The 19,571-nt window shown below is 64.0% G+C and overlaps 4 protein-coding genes across 4 annotated transcripts; 2 read left to right on the top strand and 2 right to left on the bottom strand.

Moving 5' to 3' along the window:
• Nucleotides 1–40: 40 nt before the first annotated feature.
• On the top strand, nt 41–3,299 carry CHLRE_12g487450v5 (uncharacterized protein). The gene is made up of 9 exons (XM_001690854.2): nt 41–399; nt 511–561; nt 715–801; nt 991–1,078; nt 1,177–1,259; nt 1,461–1,664; nt 1,848–1,985; nt 2,166–2,231; nt 2,413–3,299. The coding sequence occupies exons 1-9, from the start codon at nt 331–333 to the stop codon at nt 2,515–2,517; spliced, it is 891 nt and encodes a 296-aa protein (XP_001690906.2). The 5' UTR covers nt 41–330; the 3' UTR covers nt 2,518–3,299.
• Nucleotides 3,300–3,430: 131 nt separating this feature from the next.
• On the top strand, nt 3,431–7,063 carry CHLRE_12g487500v5 (uncharacterized protein). The gene is made up of 4 exons (XM_043067863.1): nt 3,431–3,749; nt 3,815–4,162; nt 4,436–4,534; nt 5,139–7,063. The coding sequence occupies exons 1-4, from the start codon at nt 3,558–3,560 to the stop codon at nt 6,366–6,368; spliced, it is 1,869 nt and encodes a 622-aa protein (XP_042918072.1). The 5' UTR covers nt 3,431–3,557; the 3' UTR covers nt 6,369–7,063.
• Nucleotides 7,064–7,068: 5 nt separating this feature from the next.
• On the bottom strand, nt 7,069–10,750 carry CHLRE_12g487601v5 (uncharacterized protein). The gene is made up of 7 exons (XM_043067865.1): nt 10,469–10,750; nt 9,799–10,393; nt 9,442–9,626; nt 8,692–9,174; nt 8,383–8,445; nt 7,911–8,174; nt 7,069–7,752 (listed from the first exon to the last, which is right to left on the bottom strand). Exons 1-7 carry the CDS (start codon nt 10,658–10,660, stop codon nt 7,339–7,341), a joined length of 2,196 nt encoding a protein of 731 aa, XP_042918071.1. The 5' UTR covers nt 10,661–10,750; the 3' UTR covers nt 7,069–7,338.
• Nucleotides 10,751–10,818: 68 nt separating this feature from the next.
• CHLRE_12g487600v5 (uncharacterized protein) lies at nt 10,819–19,420 on the bottom strand. The gene is made up of 18 exons (XM_043067864.1): nt 19,031–19,420; nt 18,596–18,764; nt 17,752–18,059; nt 17,321–17,448; nt 16,934–17,045; nt 16,656–16,752; nt 16,139–16,231; nt 15,671–15,778; nt 15,263–15,443; nt 14,885–15,111; nt 14,346–14,537; nt 14,061–14,153; nt 13,436–13,638; nt 13,179–13,278; nt 12,848–12,917; nt 12,115–12,284; nt 11,657–11,837; nt 10,819–11,391 (listed from the first exon to the last, which is right to left on the bottom strand). Exons 1-18 carry the CDS (start codon nt 19,177–19,179, stop codon nt 11,186–11,188), a joined length of 2,787 nt encoding a protein of 928 aa, XP_042918070.1. The 5' UTR covers nt 19,180–19,420; the 3' UTR covers nt 10,819–11,185.
• Between the last annotated feature and the right edge of the window lie 151 nt (nt 19,421–19,571).

Raw genomic sequence — 19,571 nt, 5'->3', positions numbered from 1 at the left:
TCCATTGTATTCTGATATAGCTAGTACCTTACCTAACGACCTTAACCAAGTCCTGAAAGGTTTGCACAGCTGCAACTGCAAGCCCTTACGCAGATAGCTTCTGACTAGCGCTCACCCCAGATTATATACACTATAACACCTAGATCGGTGCTCTGGCAGTTCCTTCTGTTTCGCTTGCCGTCTTGCGTTGACCACCTCAACGAAGCGCGTTGGTCATATCTGCTATCGGTATTCGCCTGTAATAAAGATTGAAGCATAACTCGACTGCTCAAAGGAGCGGCAGCTCGCGGGAGGAGAACAACGTGGACTTGACCGGACGAAGTGATATAAATGGAGGACACTCGCGCTCGCTGGGATCGAGCATTTCAAGAAGCCGTAGACTATGATACCTGGGGCCAGGTGCGACGGGGACTCTCGGGCTCGACACACTATGTCAGCGGGCTTTCGACCACGGCGCGTCGCTCTCCTTGCGGGCCCTGTTTATTGTATGATTCCGCTGTATGGGCGCAGGTGGAGGAGGCACTGGAGGGATATCAACGCCTTCAGGTTGCGGCAGCCGCGGTGAGAGACAAGTGGGACAGGGAAACGCGTGTCACTTCGTGGGGATGGGCACGACCACTGACGTGTCGGCGGCAGTACGACACCTGCCTGCTGTCCTAACAGCGGCGTGCGTACAGCGCACCTGCAATTACCGGCTTCGTGTGTGGGCTGCAGGAATATGTGGAGAATGTGCTGCAGCTGCCCATGAACCGCCGGGACGGCATCGGCAAGCTGGCGAGTGCCCTGAAGTACCGGATCGAGGTAGGACGCGCGCAAGGGCTGGGATGATCCATAGTGGTGAACATGGAAACAGAGAGACCAGCTACATCACAGCTGGCTAGGTGAAGGTTGACGCGTGTTGTGGCGGGCAGGCCCAGTTGCAGCCGTTCCGTTCCTTGAAAATGGCTGTTGGTGTACCACTGCTCAATTGGGCTTGTTTGGCGTCGACAGGAGCTTTCCAAGAGCTCAAATAAGAATGTCGGCCTGGCGGGCATGAAGACGTTGAAAGGCTTCATGAAGGAGATCATTATTACTGATGGTAAGGTGGCCAGCGGCGGGAAGAAATGGGTGACGTCGTGTACCAGACCTAAGTCCATGGTCGCGTTACGCCCGTTGTTACCTTGTGCTCTTCCACAGCGGTCTTCCCGCTCCCACACGTAAAGCCGGAGGGCACCATCACGCCAGGGCCCGTTGGTCTGGCGTTCGGTGCACCAGCAGAGGTAAGCAGTTGTGGGCGCTAACATGTGCAACGAAGGGCGGTACCTGCTGCTGTGTAAGCTCATGCTATTGCCACTTCGGGTCAAGCCCCGAGCAGACGTGACTCATGTTAATGTGTTATGCAGCCACCTGCAATGAAGCTGTACAACTGAACATGCTTGTGTATGAGCATGTAAGCATGGACCCGGTGACGGTGCGCGCAGGTGCACGACGCGGATGCGGAGGAGGAGGCGGCCATGGACCCTGGCGACGGCACGCTGCGGCCGGCGCCGGCGCACAAGAAGGGCGACATCAGCCTGGTGGTGTTCATTGACAAGTGGGGCTTCAAGGACGCCATGTCCTACTATGAGCCGCGCGTGGCGGTGTCGGTGCGCGATGAGAAGGGCAAGGCGGTGGAGGCCGTGCAGGTGTGCGCACAAGTGGGCGGGATGGGGAGAGGGTTAGCTGTGAGGACTGGGTCCAGCAAGACTGCAGCATGTTGGGTGATGTCTGCCATGATAGGGTCAGGCATCAACTGTGCAGCACATTGACCGTGCAGCACGGCCTACGGTGCAAAGACAGCAAACGTGGCATGCGTGCTCGCATAACAGGAAACGCCGGTGGGCCGCTCCAACCTGAGCTACGTTTTCTTTGAGAACACCATCTACATCCAGACGCCGCTGAACTCGCTCAGCGACAAGGCGGCTATCTTCTTCGAGTTCCGGCACTTCAAGGCCAAGAAGAATAAGGTGCGCGCCGGCCGCTGTTGGGCGTTGCCGCAAGCCTGCGCGACGCTGTGTTGGCTTTCATCGTCAGGATTGAGGGTCAGGGGAAAGGACACGTTGAAGCTTGCCCTCCGGTGATTACCGATACTGAAACGCGGCAAGGCCAAAGCAAGGCGAGCGCTTGCACACCGTTCTTCTCTGCAGAAAAGTGTCAAGGCCTATGCGTTCATGGAGATGGACGAGATCAAATCCGGCCCCGTCACGTTGGAGGTGAGTGGAGTGGGCCGGGAAGCTGAGCGGGGCTGGCACGTCTGCGCTTTACCACTGGCGCTGCTGCCTCTCGCGGCCAAACCCGGCCCGCGGGTGTTCCTTTATCAATGCATGACGTGAACGAGTCTTTGTGACGTGCCCTCAGATGCAGTATGTGTCCTTACACGCTATGTGCGAGCAGGTGTACAAGAAGCCCGCGGACTACAAGCGCAGCAAAAAGCCTGGGCTGCTGAGCGTCAAGCCGCTGTACCTGCACCTGGACCTCACCGTCACGCAGCGGAAATGAGTCGAGCCACGGCGGCGGCAGCGGCAGGCGCAGAAGTAGCTGGATTGTGGTGCATCAGTATGGGCTTACCAGCGTCGGCAGCACTGGAAATTGGGGCGGAGCCGGGGAGAACGCGTTGTGTTCTGACTTGTGAGGGCTTGGCGACTCGCGGGGCTCGGCACATGACGCGACATGACAAGAAGGGACATGGACCACGAGGTGATGAGTATATTGTTCATCGGCGAGCGCGGCAGAGGGGCGAGGCACGGCACCATTTATGATTTGGCTTGGTCTGCAAGGGGCAGTGGAGCGTGCGTCGAGAAAGGGTGAGGTGTCAGATGGAGCCGCACCAAATGTGTACGGCATGTGTGCACTTGATGTGGTATGATCGGCAACGCACGGTGCACAGGCTTGAGGTCCTGACGAGCCGCACACGTGCGATACTGTTGCGTCGCGGGGCTCTCGCGAGGGTACAGTTTGTGTCAGCGGTGTGCTGGGCTGTGCATCAAGCACTACGCGCGGTGCGGTGCGATGATGGGCGCGTTCAAGGCGGAACCCCGAGACCCGCAACGCTTTTTCTGGCTGGACCTGGACAGCGTGGGCGTGGCGTAGTATTGTACTATTCTTCCATCCAGCACTACCACCGCGTAACCGCAGTCAGGCAGAGCATGGAACTACGCAGGGAAGGGAACCACGATACCAACACTTCCCGTCGTTTCCCGTGGACCTGAGATGATTCCTGATTGGACTATCGCTGCTAGATAAACACGTCATATCATGATGCAGTATGCAAATGCGTGAATGCATGGGCCCAAGGACGAGTGCGGGAAGCCGGGGGGTCGGAGGGCGCGGGGCAGGGGCAGATCCGGCTCACTGGCACACACGCCGTACACATCGTCGTTGGGCGCGCATGCTTGGTCGCTTACCACCAGTTGGTAAGTATGTTAGACACGACTTGGTATAACGAGATGCACTGACAGAGCCTGAGTTGCAAGCTACAAAACCAACATTTTGCTCTTGGCAGCTTCTACGCCAATGAGGTGTAGACTCGTCCAGCTATAATGACAGCGCTCGCCTCGTGCCACACCTGCAGCACGACGCCAACGCGAAGAGGCCTGTGTGGCCGGCCCACGTCGCTTGAGAGCGCAGCGTCGCGGTGTGCTACCCACTACTCGGCATCAACTTCAGAATGCGTAGCGAAAAGCACTGCGGCCTCCAGGCGACAACCTACGTGGACTCCGCGGCGGGGCGTGGTGAGCCCAAACAGCATGGCGAGCCCTATCCTGCGAGTTCCTAACGCCGTTTCCGATGCCTGCAGGCGACAAAGGCCCTTTTTGATCCGCCTCCGTTCAAGCCGGAGAAGCTCGCGGTCCTGCTTGCAGCGGGGACCAGCTCATTGGAGCCCGCACCACCCCGCAGCAGAAAGTATACGCTTACACACAACGATATCACCGGCAATCTACGCCTTACGATAGGTGCAGATTACAACCAGCAGCAGATCTCGGGGTTCTACACTCGGTTGCTTCGTGACGAGGTCATCGCCGAGTGGGTCGCGGTGGGGGCGTCTGGCTATGCGTTGCACGTCTACTGTCACGTGAGCGGCGAGGAGCGTTGGCTTGCCCCACCGCTACTCCGGAATTACATTTTCCGGCGGGAAATGCCGCTGGTGAGCGTCTGCCGGCCAGGGCGGGGAGGGAAGTAGGGTGTATACGTGTCAGGGTTTTCCCGCACGAATGGATCGTCCGCGCCGACTGGTCACACGGTCTTGTATGTGTAAGACATTCGCATACAAGCATGATATTGCGTCGTTATACGCAATGCACGACTGTAAGACTGGGATTCTGCGGTGCGCTGAGCCGGTCAGGTCACCGTGTCAGCAGCTGCACACGCCTGTCTCTGTCACGCGCCTGAGGCCTCCCGGTGCCCCTTCCCCTCCCAGGTGCTGGACACGATCGTGTACGCGGACCGGCAACTGTTGCAGCGGCAGCCGGAGCTGGCGCGGGCGCAAGTGTACATTCATTTCCAGTCCAGCGTGCGGGTGAGACACAGCGGCTGGGCGGGGTTGCGGGATTGCCGTTGTGACGTCCATGCGGCGGGACCGGTCCTGCTGCTGTAGGGTTTGGATCGGGGCCACACACCGTGGTGTCAAAGGACAGGGTTGATGCGGCCAGGCGCAGGCGGGGCATATGCACGCCCGAAGCCTTTGTCGTACCGTGCGAACGGGCCGTGGATCCAGACATCAACGCGGGGACCGGCAAACCACATCGGGGGCACAGCGGATACGGGCAGCAGAGTCGGGCCTGCTGTGTTGTAATGGTGCGACGAAGCCGTGGTGTCGCGTGCGGTGTGTGGGGTAACCAGTCGGAGGGGCGGGCAACCCTGCGAGCTGATGGCATCAGTGTGACTGACCTGACGCCGCGCACGTACACACGATCACACATACCCTCGTCCAAGCTCCCCCAGCCACAGCCGCGCACGCAGACCCACACGCGTGTTGCAAGCGCCCCAGCTCACACCAGCGACAGCGCTCACACAACACCGCGCCAACTGCAACAAGCCCGCGCTCTCGCCCTCCCTCCGCGCTGGCGCATCTTCCCGTGCTGCCCCTGACCCGCATCCCTGACCCGCATCGCCCCCATCAGGAGCTTGACACGGTGGAGTACTGGGGGCTGCTGGGCGAGCGCTCCACGTGGCCCAAGGGCCCCACCTCCATCTTGCTGCGCACCATTTACGCCATCATCGGCTGGCCGCCCTACCTGGAGGCGCTCCCCGCCGACCTGTCCATCGACCTGCCCGACGAGGTCCGAGACCTGGAGGAGGCGGTGCGCTGGCAGCAGCAGCAGCGCCAGCAGGGGCCCAGGCAGGAGGGCCTCAGACAGGAAGGGCGGCAGGAGGCGCGGCAGGAGGGACGGCAGGAAGGGCGGCAGGAGGCGCGGCAGGAGGGACGGCAGGAAGGACGGCAGGAGGCGTGGCAGGAGGGGTGGCAGGACGGGTGGCAGGAGGGGCGGCAGGAGGTGGAGCAGCTGCTGCGGCAGGAGCGGCGCAAAGCGGAGCGGGGGCGGGAGGCGAGGGAGCGGGACCGCGAGGCGGAGCGGGCGAGGGAGCGGGAGCCTTCGGCCGCAGTGGCGGGTACGCAGGCGCTCGCGCGAGCCGAGGCCGCTGTACCAGTCGTGGAGCCTGAGGAGGACCAGCAGCAACCGCAGCAGGGGGTTCCTGGAGCAGCGCCGGATGCGAGGCAAGAGTGGCAACGGCAGGCAGCGTCACATGGAGCGGCGCCTGTGCAAGCTGCCGCTCCAGCCCCGCCGACGGGGTCATACCCGCACAACGGAGCTCCTGCATCGGAGTCGACGCCGTGTTCGGCAGGGACATCGGCGGGTGAGGAGGCAGGGCGTTGGCCGGGGCGCAGCTCTACCAACGGCGCCGGCGTGTTGCGCAGGAGCGGCACAAGTAGCAGCAGTAGCAGTAGCGGCAACGGCTTATTGCCAGCGGCTTCGCAGGCCCCGGTGAACGGCTATTCGTTGAACGGAAGCGCTGCCGGCCGAAGCAGCCTCGAGGCTGGCGGGCTGAATGGTGTGGCGCCAGGTGCCGGTGCGGAGGCGCGAGCCTACGAGCGGAGAGCGGCACCCACAGTCGCGACCGCCGTCGCGCCGTGTGCTGCCAGCGACGGCCAGCCGTGCAGCGGCGGGCCGGGCTGCAGCTGTGACGCGGCTGATCAGGCGCCGGAGGTGCCCGGCCGCGCCACACCCGCAGCTGTCGCGTCAGCAGGCTCGCCGGTGGGGCTGCCTGCGGCTCTCTCGGTGGAGTTCAGCGCGGCGGCGGAGCTGCTTGTGGGCACGGGGTCCCGGGCGGTAGCGCGCTCCTCGGCCTCCTAGCGTGCAACGAAGTGGTGGCTGCGAGATTGGTTGCAGGAGCCGCCGCCGCCGCCGCCGCGACGGGCGTGGAAACAAGCGGCAACGGCGGCTGGAAGATACTGCGCAGGCATAGGGTGGCTGCAACCCGGCCCGCCTCGCAAGACGTCCAGCGCTGGGCTTGCTGGGCAAAGAGCGAGTGGAGTGAAGAGACGGCTGCAGCCGCTGTGTAACCTGCGCGGCTGCAGTTCTTGCGTGCAGTATATGGTGTTTGTTTCGTGTTTATTTGATGTTCATGTTTTGTTGTCGCACGTCAGCGCTGCATTGATATGGTTTTGCCTTCAGGGCAATGCATAGAAACTCGGACACCAGGCTAGTTCGGCTTCTTTTAGAGGGGTAGGTTCCAGAGCCTTGACAGCGAATGATACGAGAGAGTGTCTACAAGGGTGGCGTGGAGTGGCAGCAGTGTGTGCGCACACAAAACATGGCTCTTCACGGGGCCTACATACTGAGAAGGGAGCAGTGCAATTGGACGGTGCAGGTTTGGCACTCGCGCGCAGTAGCGCGCCATGTATGTTTGTTGTTTGTCATCGGCAAGTCACCGTCACCGTGTCGCCATGTCCTTGTGCGGGGCACGGCGAGGCAGCGGCAATCGGTTACCCTGACATGGGCCTACCGGCCCTGGCTCGCCTGTATGCCCCCTGTAACATCACCTGTTGAGTCATGGCCACCATTAAGGCTCAAAACCAATTCACACACGGCGTACAGACGCACCGCTGCTGACCTGGTGTACTAACAGCCAAGACAATAGCTTCAAGCCACTTCTCTCTGAGCATCTGCGTTCCTCTGCATTCCAATAGCGCGCATATGCCAGCCCCCTGTCCTGCTGATTATACCGTACATGTGACATGGGGGGTGCCACCTGCACCTGCACCTGCCAAAGTGCCGGTGTGTGTGAACCGCTAACGTCTCGCAGCAGGCTGCCCTGTCACTCTTACACCACAACTACCCCACCGCACTGGGGGTGCTTCTGCCATCGCCGAGCCCGAATGCGCTCCCTGACACTTTTCCACCAGCTAGCCAGCCACCCCTGCCCAGCGCCACCACATGCCCCTGCCTCCGTTGCCGCCTTGGCTGCCGCGGCAGTCTCACGCGCGCGCGCCGCTGCCATCGCTGCCGCACGCTTCTTTGCCCTCTTGCGCGCGGCCCTCTCCACGCTCTCCAGGTCCAGGCCTTGCTCCTCCAGCCACAACACCACCGCGGCGCAGCCCGACGTGAGCTGCGCGCTGCGTGCCGCCGCCGCCAGCTGAGGCGAGTGCGGGTCCCAGCGGCAGCCCAGCGCTCGCAGGTTCCGAAGCGTGACCACGTCGCCGTTACGGATTGCGAGAACGTACGGTGAACCGTCATCCTGTTCGAAAGAACACCGACGACGCAGAATACGGCATGGCAAACGTTACGGGCAGCCTTCAATTGACACTTGCTTGTTTCCTGCCGTGCGGGCGGCTACGCATGACCTCCAGCTCCTCACGTCGCATGCCCCACAGCCCCCGCACGCCACAATCTCACCGTCACAGGGTAGCCCTTCTCCACCAGCCAGCGAAGCGCCGCCGCCGAGCCGCCCGCCGCCGCGGCACGCACCGGGAACGCATCGTTGACTGCCCTCGAGTCGCGGTCTGCCCACTCGGATTTCGGCTCCAAGCCTTGCTGGTGCAGCCACGCCGCCACCTCCACCGCGCCGCCCTCCGCCGCCGCCGCCAGTACGGCGTACGACAGCTGGCACTCGCCGTTGTGGCGGGCGGCCAACCACTTGACCACGTGCAGCTGGCCCGCCTACACGTCAAGGCATAGGGCCCAAGAGAGGTGCGGGGCAGGGGGCATGTGCGTGCTTAGTTTGCGTTGATGTGGGTTGGCGTGGCGACAGGGCGCGTACGATGAGGGTGGCAACAATGCAATTGCACGTGTGGGCCAAGCTTCAATGCAAGCGGTGACTTGCACAGCGACAGCGGCCCCGAAGTCCCCGGTGTACACGCCAGCCTACCCGCGCGGCCTCCAGCATGAGTGCATCGGCGTTGAGGCGCACGTTGAGACTCCCGTCAAACAGCTGCACCATCAGGTGAACAGGCACACACGCACAACAGGGTCTTACAAATGAGAATGGCACACAGTCCTGCCCGCATGTCCTCCCTTGTTTTGTGCAATTCAAGACACAGAAGAAGGCCCAAATGACTTGGAAAATGTGTGCACGGCGAAAGCAATGCATGGTGTAGCATTTCCATGGACAGGCCATGGAGTGCGCGGTGCCGTGTAGCACCCGAGTCCCATCCCCTGACAACCAGTGACAGCTCACTTGAAGGACCTCCAGCAGTCCAGCGGCAGCGGCCATGTTTGCCGTGTCGTCAGTGACGCGCGCCTGAGCCCGCAGCACGAACTCCAGCACCGCCAGCTTGTCCACTGGCACCCCCACCTCACCCGCCGCCTCACCTGACCCTGACACCCGGCCCGCGCCCGTGCGCGCCACGCCTGCTCCTGCACCACCCACCCCTGCGACCCCCGCCTCCAATGGCCTGCCGCTCAGCTCCCGCAGCGCGGCTGCAGCAGCCGCGGCCGCGGCCGCAGCTGCGGCTGCCGCCTCTTCCTCCTTAGAAGCCTCAATGAGCGCGAGGGTGGCCGCACGTGTAGCTAGGTAGGAGACACCATAGCCGCGCTGGACCAGCCAGTTGAGACGGTGGAGGGCCCGTGCCGGCGGCCACAGCCTCGCAGCGGCGGCAGTAGCCTCCGGCAAGCAGCCGGGGAGGATTTGGACGATGCCGCGTGCCTCCAGCATTTCAATCTGTGCGCGCGCGTGCGTGACAGCGGCATTGCAGGCGGTTGGCAGAGTCGCGTTAAAGGTCCTAGGGGTTGCACCATTTGCTCTGGCTGCAAGACTGCATCAGTGGCAATGGGCTCACGCGGCTCTGCTTGGGTGCGGACCGGCAACACCTCAATCTTCCCCAAACCTGACGGTATCCTACGCACCCCTGCCCGCTCCCCACGCTTCTGCCTCCGGGCTTGGTTCTCACAACCCCCTCACTCGCACGGCAACGGCCCGCACCCACACCTTCAAGTCCCAGTCCACGGCGCTGCCTGCCGCCGCCGCCACAATGGCAGAGCGCTGCATGTACGGCACCAGCACCGGGTCCATCAGTAGCGACCGACTGGGGGGCGGGCCGCCGTGCAGTGCCTGCTGCGGCTGCCACGTCTCGATCGCGCCGTCGCCGCCGTGCACCATGCATAGCAGATGCTCTGTTGCAGCAGGCAGCGGGCACGGACGAATGGGGCCGGCAGGGTGGCAGGTCGTTGGCAGGTGAGCGGCTCAAACTAGCGGCTGGTGGCAGTCCTCGCCAGCTGCGCAATATTTGCGTTCGAACACCGTCACGGCATGCTCGTCGTACGCCCACGATGCAGCCTTGCGTACCTAGTGTGTCCACGTCAACTGAGTGTGCGGCTCCAGCCACCATGGGCCAAGCCGCGAGGTCACCCCACGCCAGGCTATGATTGGCGCACGTCGCGGCAGCAGGCACTGTGGCGCTGCTGGTGCTGGCGCCGCCGCTGTCGCTTGCGTCCTGGCTGCTGCCCTTCCCCCCACTCTCTGCCTCGCCCCCGCGTGTGTCCCCACTCAGCGCCTGCTCTGCCCCGCCCTGCGCTGCCGCCTCGGCTGCCACCGCAGGCCGTGGCACCTGCGGTTCTGGCTGAGGCAGTGACTGCGGTTGCAGCACTGCAGGTGCCGGTGATGAGGCTGGCTGAGGCGCGGTCCGGCCCCTCTTCTCTACTGAGCTGCTCACCAGGCCGCGCTCGTGCGCCCACGCCCACAGCTCCTCCATGAGTCCCAAGTGACCGCCTCGAGCTGCAGCTGCCATCGCCGACCTGTCCCACAGCCCCCATGCCGCGTGTAGCTGCTGCGACGTCTGTGCGCCGGCGTCACCGCCGCTGCCGGCTGCGCCCTGCGCCAGCAGCCAGCGGCAGAGCTCCGCGTGTCCGCCGCCCGCGGCTTGAGTCAGCGCGGCGCCCCCCTATGTGCGACGCGCTGCGGCGGTACCGTACCTACGGTGACCAGCTGGCCTCAGCGCCTGGCAGCGCATTCACACCTCCTCCTCCCTTCCCGCCGTGACCGCCCCCGCCTCCGCAGCCACCGCCGCCTGAGCGGCTGGCACCGCCGCCTCCGCCTCCGCCGCTGCCGCCTCCGCCTCCGCCGCTGCCGCCGCCGCCTGCACCACAGCCTGCGCTGGCTGCTTCCCAAGCTGCCTATTCCTGAGATTGGCGCCGGCGTACATGACCATCTTCTGCAGCTCCCCGCCAGTCTTGTCTGGCGGCAACTCGCAGTCTAGCGCCTGCAAGTACTGGACTGCTTTGGCCCACTTCTTCTTGCCCGGACCCTGTTCCTCCAGCCATGCCAGCGGAGCGTCGCTGCAATTTCGTTCAACGGCAGCGCGCTAGCATACCGATCGACCAGCTCCGGAATCCATAGCCATGGCATCGATCCACTATCGACTGACGTGGGCGGAGCTGGTTTCAAGCTGCTCTGACGAGTCGCGGCCTTCATTTCTGGGCCCTGGGCCTTCACCCTTGCCTTCGAAGTTGCCTGCTCTCAAAGTCGTGCAAAATAGAGACCTTTATCGCAATCAGCTACAACATACACGAGAACTCCTTGCAGGGTGTGACAATCCATAACAAGTGGCAGACTACAGCAGATCGGCCGACGGACTTTCGGCGGTTGGCCCGCGGCTTCCTTCATCGCAGCCCGACCCGCCAACCTCCTCGCGCAACATCTGCCACTCTCCTCCAACTCTCCAGCCTTGCTAATCCTAGCACACGCCGAACTGCGCATAGATGACTTCCCGAACGGTATAGTAGCCGTCACAGGCGGGCCCCTCCAACGACACGTGCGCGCGGTCCGTCGCCACGCCCGCCACCGCGCCGGGACCCCCCAGCGTCACCACCAGCGTCTCGCCGCCCGGTCCCGAGGGGTACACCGCCAGCACGCCGCGGCCCATGAACTCGCTCTGGATGTCTGTAAATGTGTGTATGTGCGGTGCAACGAGGGATGGAGGAGAAAGGATAGGGCGGTTTGGAGAGGGGGATGAGAACAGGGAGGCGTCTGGTCAGGCTAGTCTGGTATGGTCTGGTCTACCAGATGGGCATGGCGGAGCGGAAGCGCCGCAGCAGTTGGGCTGCACAGGGGCAGAGACGAGACTGAAGAAAGGGGCCGTCATGCCCTTAAGCACCGGCGCCGACCCACCCATCCCTTGCAAGTAGCCATGCCTGAAGCGACCCACCCTGCATCGCCAGTGCCGCCTTGAGTTTCGATAGCGTGAGCGCCGCGCCCGCAGACGCAAGGAACACGCTACCCGCCCCGCCGCCCGCCGCCGCCAGGGCCGCCGCCGCCGCCATAGCAGCCGCGCCGCCGCCACCGCCCTCCTCTGTCTCCTCCATGGGCTCGAGTTGCAGCAATGGCGCCTGGGCGAAGCGCACAACCGGCCATGTCGGTAAAGCAGTTGGCGCATGGCGGCACAGTGCGGTGTTATGATGTGTGCGGCGTGAATGCGAAATGTCAAACGAGGACAGCAGGGTTACTGCGGCATGCAGCCAGCATGACGGGCAACACAAGCCAACTTGAGGCCAAATGCATGACCGCCACTGCAAACGCAGTTCACGCTCGGCTGTGCCCCCAGCGCCCCGCTGCCGCCGACAGCACCCACCCACCCACCCACCCACCCACCCATCCCTCACTTACCCCAGTAATCGGATCCAGGGGTGGCGCCGGCCCGCCGGATCCAAACACGCCCTCCAGCCACGCCACGCCGTACTGCCCCGCCGTCCGCACCGCCAGCCCGCCCGCCAGCGCTTCGCTCAGTGCGGCCACGTGACTGGCCGCCAGCCGCACCTCCACGACCTCGCCAGGGCCTGAGGGGCGTGGGGGTTGATAACAGGCCTGAGCAGTGAGAAGGGGGGTTGTAAAAACCAGCCCAAGCTAACCCAACCAGACCAAGCCAGCGAAGCACACCGTGGGAGGGCAAATGGGGATGGGGGGGGAGCGGAGTGGAGCGTTGCAAGTCACGCGGGGACTGAGCAGCCGGTCCCACAGCCGGTTGCAAAGTGGAAAGCACGTAGACCTTTTCATTCAGGCTGGGCTCGGCGCTCAGAAGCGCGCACCGGTATGGCACTGCGATGTGCACGCCCCGCTTACCGGAGGCTGCCCCGTGTTGTGATGTTGTGTCAGGGCGCCCGACCACATCCCAAGCGGCGCCCCACGGCACGGCCCCACGACTTGACCAGCACCATCATCCTGCGTTGCCACCCGCCCTCGAGCTCCTTAGCCCCTCTACCCTTGACAGCAGTCCCCATCGGCCCGCCCCCTTCCCGCGCCTGCCACGTCTGTCAGGCACGCACGAGCACACATACACACGCATACACATACTAAACACGCACACCTCCCTTCAATGCTCTCCCGTCACGCCGTCACGCACCCGGTGTGTCCACGCCACTGCCGTAGTCGGACAGGTCGGCAGCCAGGCCACCCGCCAGCTCAGCAATGGCCTGCGGGCGGCGCGGACGAGGGGCGGGGGTTGCATTCACGATTTCTACGAAGCGAAGTTGTTGGGGTTACATGCATGAATGATTGAAAGCGGGTGAGGCGGGTGGCTCAGACTCAGAGGCAAGGTGGTTTGCGGTGTTGAGCCCCCTGCCCCTGGCCTATGACACCACCCCTCAGGCGTCGCCTTGCCGGCCCTTACCCTCCTCCTCCCCCATCGCCATCCGCCACCCCCAGTCCCTCTCTCGCGCCTCACGCGGCCCCACCTGCGGGCTGCCCCGCACCAGCGCCAGCCGCCGCGGCGCCACCGCCGCCAGGTAGTCCCGCAGCGCCCTGCCGTCACAGCGGCCCTCGAAGTCGAAGAAGCTTGGGCAGGGAGCAGGAGGCGGGGGATTGCATTCATGACAAGTCAGTTATTGGGGAGCGGAGGCCATGGTCTTCACGCCGCATTATCGTAGAAGCAGTGTTATGCCACAAGATAAATGACACGGTAAGACAGCAAGCGAGGCCGCGCCGCCCTCACCGCAGCGCCGCGCGCAGCTCCAGCTGCACCTCGCTCACGAGCAACTTGGTGGGCGCCTCATCCACCTCGTCCGCCACATCGCCCTCGCCGCCCTCGCCGCCGCCCGCGCCGCCGCCGCCGCCGTCGTCGACGTCCATGCCGTCAACGCCGCCGCCGCCAGCCGCCTTGCCCAGACCCGTGGCGGCGTCGAGCACCATGGGCACCTGCCGACGAGCCGTGGTGGTCACGGCGGGGGTTACATTCATGATTATTTGAGCAGTAAAGGCGTAGCCAGGAACAGTAGTGTAGCAGACGCGTTGGGGGCAGGTTGCAAGGATGTTTGGAAAAGCGGTACAGGATGCAACAGGGGGTGGGGTTCCATGCATGATTAAGGAAATACCAACCCAAACTAAACCAAGCGATACAGTTTAAGCGGAGCCGAGGCAGAGGCGAAAGATAGTGAGCCGGTGGATGGTGTGGAGGTCATGTGTCTCATCCCATGCCGTGCGGCTGACAGCTCCCCACGCTGACGTCACACATGCCTCGGCACCCACCCGCAAACCCCCGACCGCAACTGCCACATGCCCTTGGCCCAAACACTCGAAAACACAAACACGCTCCCACCGGCCCGGGCCCCCTCCCTCACCCTGAACTCCTCCTTTCCCAGCTTGGCTCCGTACTCGTCCCACTCCACATACAGCTCAGCATCCTCATCCGGGAACATGGGGTAGGCGGCGGCCTGTGCGGGAGGGGGCTTGTGTTCATGTGTGTGCATGATACCGTGCTCACATCATACCAACTGCACACGGACACGCACCTTCCTTCACATTAACACACATTCACACACAGTCAATACACACACACACTCTCACACACACACACACACAAACGAAACCACAAACAATACCAATCACTAAGCGCACAGACGCACCTGCGGCGGCTCGAATCCGTCCATGAGCAGCCCCTCTTCCGCCGCCCGCTTAGCCGCCGCACTGACAGACCCGGAGCCCAGCCCGCCGCCGCCGCCGCCTCCGGCCGCTGCACCGCCCCCCGCCCCGGCCGCCGCCGCCGCCGCCCCGCTGCCGAGCTGTTGCACGATGGCGCCTGTGGCTGCGTCCCGCACCTGCCAGGATGGTCGGGCAACGAGTGCAGGTGCGTCAGGCGGGCGCGGACAGAGATGCCAGGGTGACAGCACACAAGCCCCGAAAGGCCCGACTCCACCGGACTGCGGGTACACTGCGTGTGCACTGTAGCCGTGTAGGTGCATGTGCGTGCGCACTGAGGGCGCTGGAGTGTCGCAGCGCAGACGATGCAGCCGACGCAGCCAGGGAGCCCCCGCTGGGGAGCCCCGATGCGCGTGCGCGGCAAACCGCTGGCCGGCTGCCCACCCACCCCAATGCCCAGCCCCCACGACCACGGCCCGCCACCCAGAAGCCACCCAAGCGCCCACCACACCACACCGCCACCCACCAGCCTGCTGATGCTGCTGGTGCAGGAGCGCAGCGGCTGGTCCAGGGGCCCCGCGCTCTTGCTGCCAGCCGCGCCGCCGCCGCCGCCGCCGCCTCGCGCCAGTGAGCCGGCGGCGGCGCTGGGTGTGGCCGCGACGCCGCCGCTGGTGGCGAGGCGGGCGGCGGCCGCCAGACGGGCCGCGGCGGTGAGGTGGGTGCTACTCGTGAGGGTAAGCGACGGAAGCGAGTCTGCGGCAGGTGGGGCGGAGGAGGCAGGCGCAGTCCAATGAAGATGGCATCCGGCGTCTTGGCGAGGTGGGGGGGGCAGGTTTGTGTGCATGCATTACCTCCCTTCGTGTTCTTTGCCACCTTTCCAAGCATGTGCCGCGCATCCACCCACCAAGCGCTCCACTGGCCCGGCGGCTGACCGCCTCCGCCGCCTCGCGCTCCTTGCCCGCCTGCCACGCAGCCAGCTCCTCGCCCTCCAGCGGCACCCGGCTGGCCAGCCGCAGCGGCAGGCGCAGCGGCTCGCCCCCGGGGGCCGCCACGTGGTTCTGCAGCGCGTGCGCCAGCGTGCCGGGCTGCGGGGGTGGGGGTGACAGCGGAGGGTGGCGGCAGGTAAGATTGAAAGCGGGTAAGCGCGTAGCAGTAGCGCCGTTCGCGATACGGACAGCAGCAGCAGGGAGGGATAACAGAGCAGGGGTCCCACACCCTGTCTCGCGTGCTGTAAATCAGGTCAGGGAACCTCCCCCCGCTCCCTCGTAAACGCCCCCCGCCTGTGTCACACACACGGTACACGCACACGCACATTTGCCCGCTCCGTGAATATGATGGTGTTGCGGGGCGCTGCCGCCCAATCCACCAGCAACTGGCGGGCCGGGCCGCAGTCCAGGGAGGGCAGCGTCGCCAACACAACCTGAGGGGGGGGGTTGTAAATACCAGCCAAAACTAAACCAAAACCAACTGAAAACGAGCGGAGCACAGGGGGGTTCCATGCATGATTTAATCAAGACGAGGTGTTGCTGACAGGTTGCAGCAGATCAGTCCTGGCGCGACCGGGTGGGGCAGCGGGAGAAAGCGGAGGGATGCCAGGTTTGGCTGCTGAGAGCATGGCCATTATGTAAAGCCGGGCATGGGACAGACTCCCCGCTGACGACCAAACGGGAGAATCCCAACGCATCGGGTTGGGCGTAACATGTAAAACACACATGGCCAAAAACGCTTCTACCCTGCAACGTGCTTCTCCACATGCACACACGACAACGCGCAGCCGCACCTTGGGTCCGGGTATGGCCCCCAGGTCTTCGAGCCGCGTGATGACGGCCAGCTTGCGGAAGGTGAAGGGGATGGTGCGCTTGTGGGAGAAGGCCTGCGAGGGAGAGGGAGAGGGGGGGCACAGGCGGGGCGTTGGCATTGTGGACCGTATTGGCATTGTGAGTTGGCGGGCGGGCGCGCCGGGTCAGCGGGCATGCCGGGCTGGCGCGTCGGGGCACCCACAGTCGGGTCCGCTGGCCGGGCCCCGGCAGACACACGCTGCCACACTCGGGCACACGCACATTCCAGTACACAGACTCTGTATCGAATGCACAGTCCTGCTTTCCTTCATGCTATGAAACACGCTCACACAAACGCGGCGTTGCTTGCTTGCTGATTCAGCGCGCACGGTGTCAACCCTCACCCTTGCGCTGCCGTAACACACGCATGCGCACACACACACACACACACACACACACACACACACACACACACACACGCACACACACACACACACACACACACACACGCACACACACCTGCACCATCTCGCTGCCCAGGTATTCGAGCTGCGTCCGCGCGAACTCCAGCACCGTCTTGATCGTGTACGACAACACCACAGGCGTGGCCGCAATCCTGTGGGTGGGTGGCGCCACGTGGGGAGTGGGAAGGGGCAGTGCCCGATCTGCGAAACTCCTGAGTCGACGAGGCGAGACCCCAACACCTTGTCGCACATATACACACACAAACACACATACATATACCTCCACATGCAAACAAGAAGTAAAGAGGTGATGACACGCGCACACACACGCACCTGGCCCGCGCGAAGTGCTCGTCCAGCAGCAGCGCCAGCTCCAACACTCGCCCCGCCGCGTCCGTGGGTATGAGCACGTTGCCCTCGCCCTCCACCGTGGCCGTGATGGCGTCTGTCACACCAAGAGGGGGGTACATTCTTGAAGAGTTAAGGAAGTGGTAGTGGGTGGGGGTTGTGAATACCAGCTCAAACTGAACCAAACGAAGCCAAACTAGCGGAGGGGGGAGCCGTATGCAAGACGGAGTGCATACATCACAGGGAGGGTTCCAGCCACCGCGACTCCCACTGCCCAAGCCATGGGCCCGCGAGCGAGCAACGAAGTAACGCCCAGCAACGCCCCAGCGTGCACACAAACGGCAAACGCGCCCGGCCATGACGCGCACGCACCCAGGAACTCCTCATCCCGCTTGTGTCGGGGCGGGGCCGGCGGCGCCAGGCCGTTCACCGCGTCGCCAATGAGCAGCGCCGGCTGCAGCGCCGCCAGTGCGGTGGTGAAAGTGGTCTCGTTCAGAAGCCTGTGGGGGGTGGGGGTGGCGGAGAGGCCGGCAGTCAACTCCAATCCCCACGTCACCGAGTCACCGGGGCCCAGAAGCCTAAGCAGCCCACAGCGGGGGAGAGGGAGTGGGCGGCGGCGCAACGCATAGGGCACCGTCATGTCAGCGTCGCATCACCGATGGCAAGGCCTCTGAGCTCCCCCCCCGGCTTTATTGCGCATGCTGCCTCCCCTTCTCTCCGTTGCTTCTACAGCTTACAGTGCATGGCGACAGACAATGCCTCCCCCCCCCTCCCCACGCGCCGCCCCCATCCCGCCGCCTCACCTCTCCTTGCGGTGGTTGAAGTCCACCGCATACACCACCTCCTGCCCACTGCCCAACAGCGTCAGCCGCCACACTGCACCGCCCGGGTAGCGGCCCGCAGGCAGTGGCGTGATGGCAATGCCGCCGCCCGCCGGCCCCTGACCCCCGCCCGCCGCCCCCGCTGCGCCCGCCTCGCCGGCTGTAGCACCGGGCGCCGCGGGCGGCAGTAGCAGGTGCTTCTGGCTGTAGCGCAGCTCGGTCCAGCGGGGGTGCAGTCGGAACCCGGCGTCCACGTCGTCTAGGTCGTATGCGGCGAAGTCCGACACGGCCTGGATACCACGATTCCCAGGGAGGGGGTAGCCGTTCATGCGGCGAATGGAGTGATTAGATAAGAGGGGGATTCCATGCATGATTGATCAAGACGCGGTGATGTTGACAGGTCGTTGCAGCAGGGGGGGAAGCATGAACAGCAAGGGAAAGGAAGGGGGCGGTAAGCTGACCGCATGGAAGGCCTTGATCGTGGGATACGAGGATGGAGACCCGTGCGCGGGATTGGACGACCACACAGTCTGTCCCGGCCTCGCCCGCAGACACAACCACCCATGCTGTCTTGACACGCTCGCACCTCCCAACCCGCCCCAGTGGCCCACACTCACCCGGACGCTCACAGGCATCGTGCAAACAAATCCCCTACAGCCATCCTGTACCTCTCCCCCAGCCCTTTCTCCCATTCTCCCACCCTCGGCAACCCCTTTATCCCGCGTTCAACATCTCTCACACTCACAGCACCCCGCTCCCCTACCCCTCTCCCCTTCCTCCCCTCTCGCCCTCCGCAACCCCCCCCCCTCCCCCTCCCCCTCCCCACCTGGTGCGCCAGGCACGCCTCGAACATGAACATCTCGCCCATGCGGCGAGTGGGCTTGGTGGAGAACACCGGCGCCGCCAGCCCGCAGCGGCCCACCAGGTAGGGCAGTGAGCCCAGGTGCGCGGGCGAGGGGTGGGACAGCAGCACCGCGTCGATGCGCGGGAGCACCCTGGTGGGGTGGTGGTGAGGGAGAGGATGAGGTGGCGGGAGAGTGCCGGGGAGCATGGGGATGGACAGGGGTGGGAGGGGGTGGCGGTGGAGGCGGAAAGGGATGCAGGCGGCGGCACACGCCGGACACAGGGACTCTTTGGGCAGAGTTCCAAAGACACGCCCCTTCCCTTGGCCCTTTCTACCCCTTCCCCACGCCCCTTCCCCCTGCCCATCCCTTCCAGTTCACCCGCCCTCCTGAAGTTCCCCTGAGCCACACATACGCACTTGAGCACTGGGTCCAGCAGCGCAACATCAAAGCTGTCGTCCCAGCCGCAGTCCAGGAGGATGGTGTAGTCGTCAATCTCTAACAGTGAGCACAGCGGCGAGTCCTCGCCAACGCCGCATAGCGGCGTGTACCTGACAACTGTCTCCATGCTTTCGCTAGGCTATAGTTCAGCGCCTCGACCTTCCCGGCGCGTCGCCCATTTCCGCGCGCTCGTGTGTTTGTATTGTCATGAGGTCTTAACGATGAATTGTCTACATTATGCTCATCTAAAGTGTGCTGGATCGCGTAAACAAGCACTGCAAGAAACCTGGCAAAACTACTTGCGCAAAAGACACAGCTCGCTGACGCAGATATGTGTTGAAATGCTTTGCTTTGAACTTGTAAGTGATGACCATCGCAATGGCCCCCGCGACAAACGTTTAGTGTGGCGCGATGGCCGGAGCGTGCCGGGTTTTCCCCTCCCTTCCCCGCCGTGTTGAAGTCGTCTCGGCCTGGCGCCGGGGCGCTGACATCTCACCGATGGCTGACATAGGTGACCGG

The sequence above is a fragment of the Chlamydomonas reinhardtii genome, chromosome 12 (assembly GCF_000002595.2).
Source record: "Chlamydomonas reinhardtii strain CC-503 cw92 mt+ chromosome 12, whole genome shotgun sequence".
In the NCBI taxonomy this organism is placed as follows: domain Eukaryota; kingdom Viridiplantae; phylum Chlorophyta; class Chlorophyceae; order Chlamydomonadales; family Chlamydomonadaceae; genus Chlamydomonas; species Chlamydomonas reinhardtii.
This window is presented reverse-complemented; position numbering and strand designations above follow the sequence as displayed.

Coding starts and splice junctions, on each gene's coding strand:
- CHLRE_12g487450v5 (XM_001690854.2), top strand. CDS start 331: ATGGAGGACACTCGCGCTCGCTGGGATCGAGCATTTCAAGAAGCCGTA. Junction 400..510: donor ACTATGATACCTGGGGCCAG/GTGCGACGGGGA, acceptor GTATGGGCGCAG/GTGGAGGAGGCACTGGAGGG. Junction 1,665..1,847: donor AGGCGGTGGAGGCCGTGCAG/GTGTGCGCACAA, acceptor CTCGCATAACAG/GAAACGCCGGTGGGCCGCTC.
- CHLRE_12g487500v5 (XM_043067863.1), top strand. CDS start 3,558: ATGACAGCGCTCGCCTCGTGCCACACCTGCAGCACGACGCCAACGCGA. Junction 4,163..4,435: donor TCCGGCGGGAAATGCCGCTG/GTGAGCGTCTGC, acceptor TTCCCCTCCCAG/GTGCTGGACACGATCGTGTA. Junction 4,535..5,138: donor ATTTCCAGTCCAGCGTGCGG/GTGAGACACAGC, acceptor CGCCCCCATCAG/GAGCTTGACACGGTGGAGTA.
- CHLRE_12g487601v5 (XM_043067865.1), bottom strand. CDS start 10,660: ATGGTCATGTACGCCGGCGCCAATCTCAGGAATAGGCAGCTTGGGAAG. Junction 9,627..9,798: donor AGTTGACGTGGACACACTAG/GTACGCAAGGCT, acceptor CTGCTGCAACAG/AGCATCTGCTATGCATGGTG. Junction 7,753..7,910: donor AGAAGGGCTACCCTGTGACG/GTGAGATTGTGG, acceptor TCTTTCGAACAG/GATGACGGTTCACCGTACGT.
- CHLRE_12g487600v5 (XM_043067864.1), bottom strand. CDS start 19,179: ATGGAGACAGTTGTCAGGTACACGCCGCTATGCGGCGTTGGCGAGGAC. Junction 13,639..14,060: donor TGGGAAAGGAGGAGTTCAGG/GTGAGGGAGGGG, acceptor GCTCGTCGGCAG/GTGCCCATGGTGCTCGACGC. Junction 12,285..12,847: donor CAGTGGCGTGGACACACCGG/GTGCGTGACGGC, acceptor CACGCCCCTCAG/GCCCTGGCGAGGTCGTGGAG.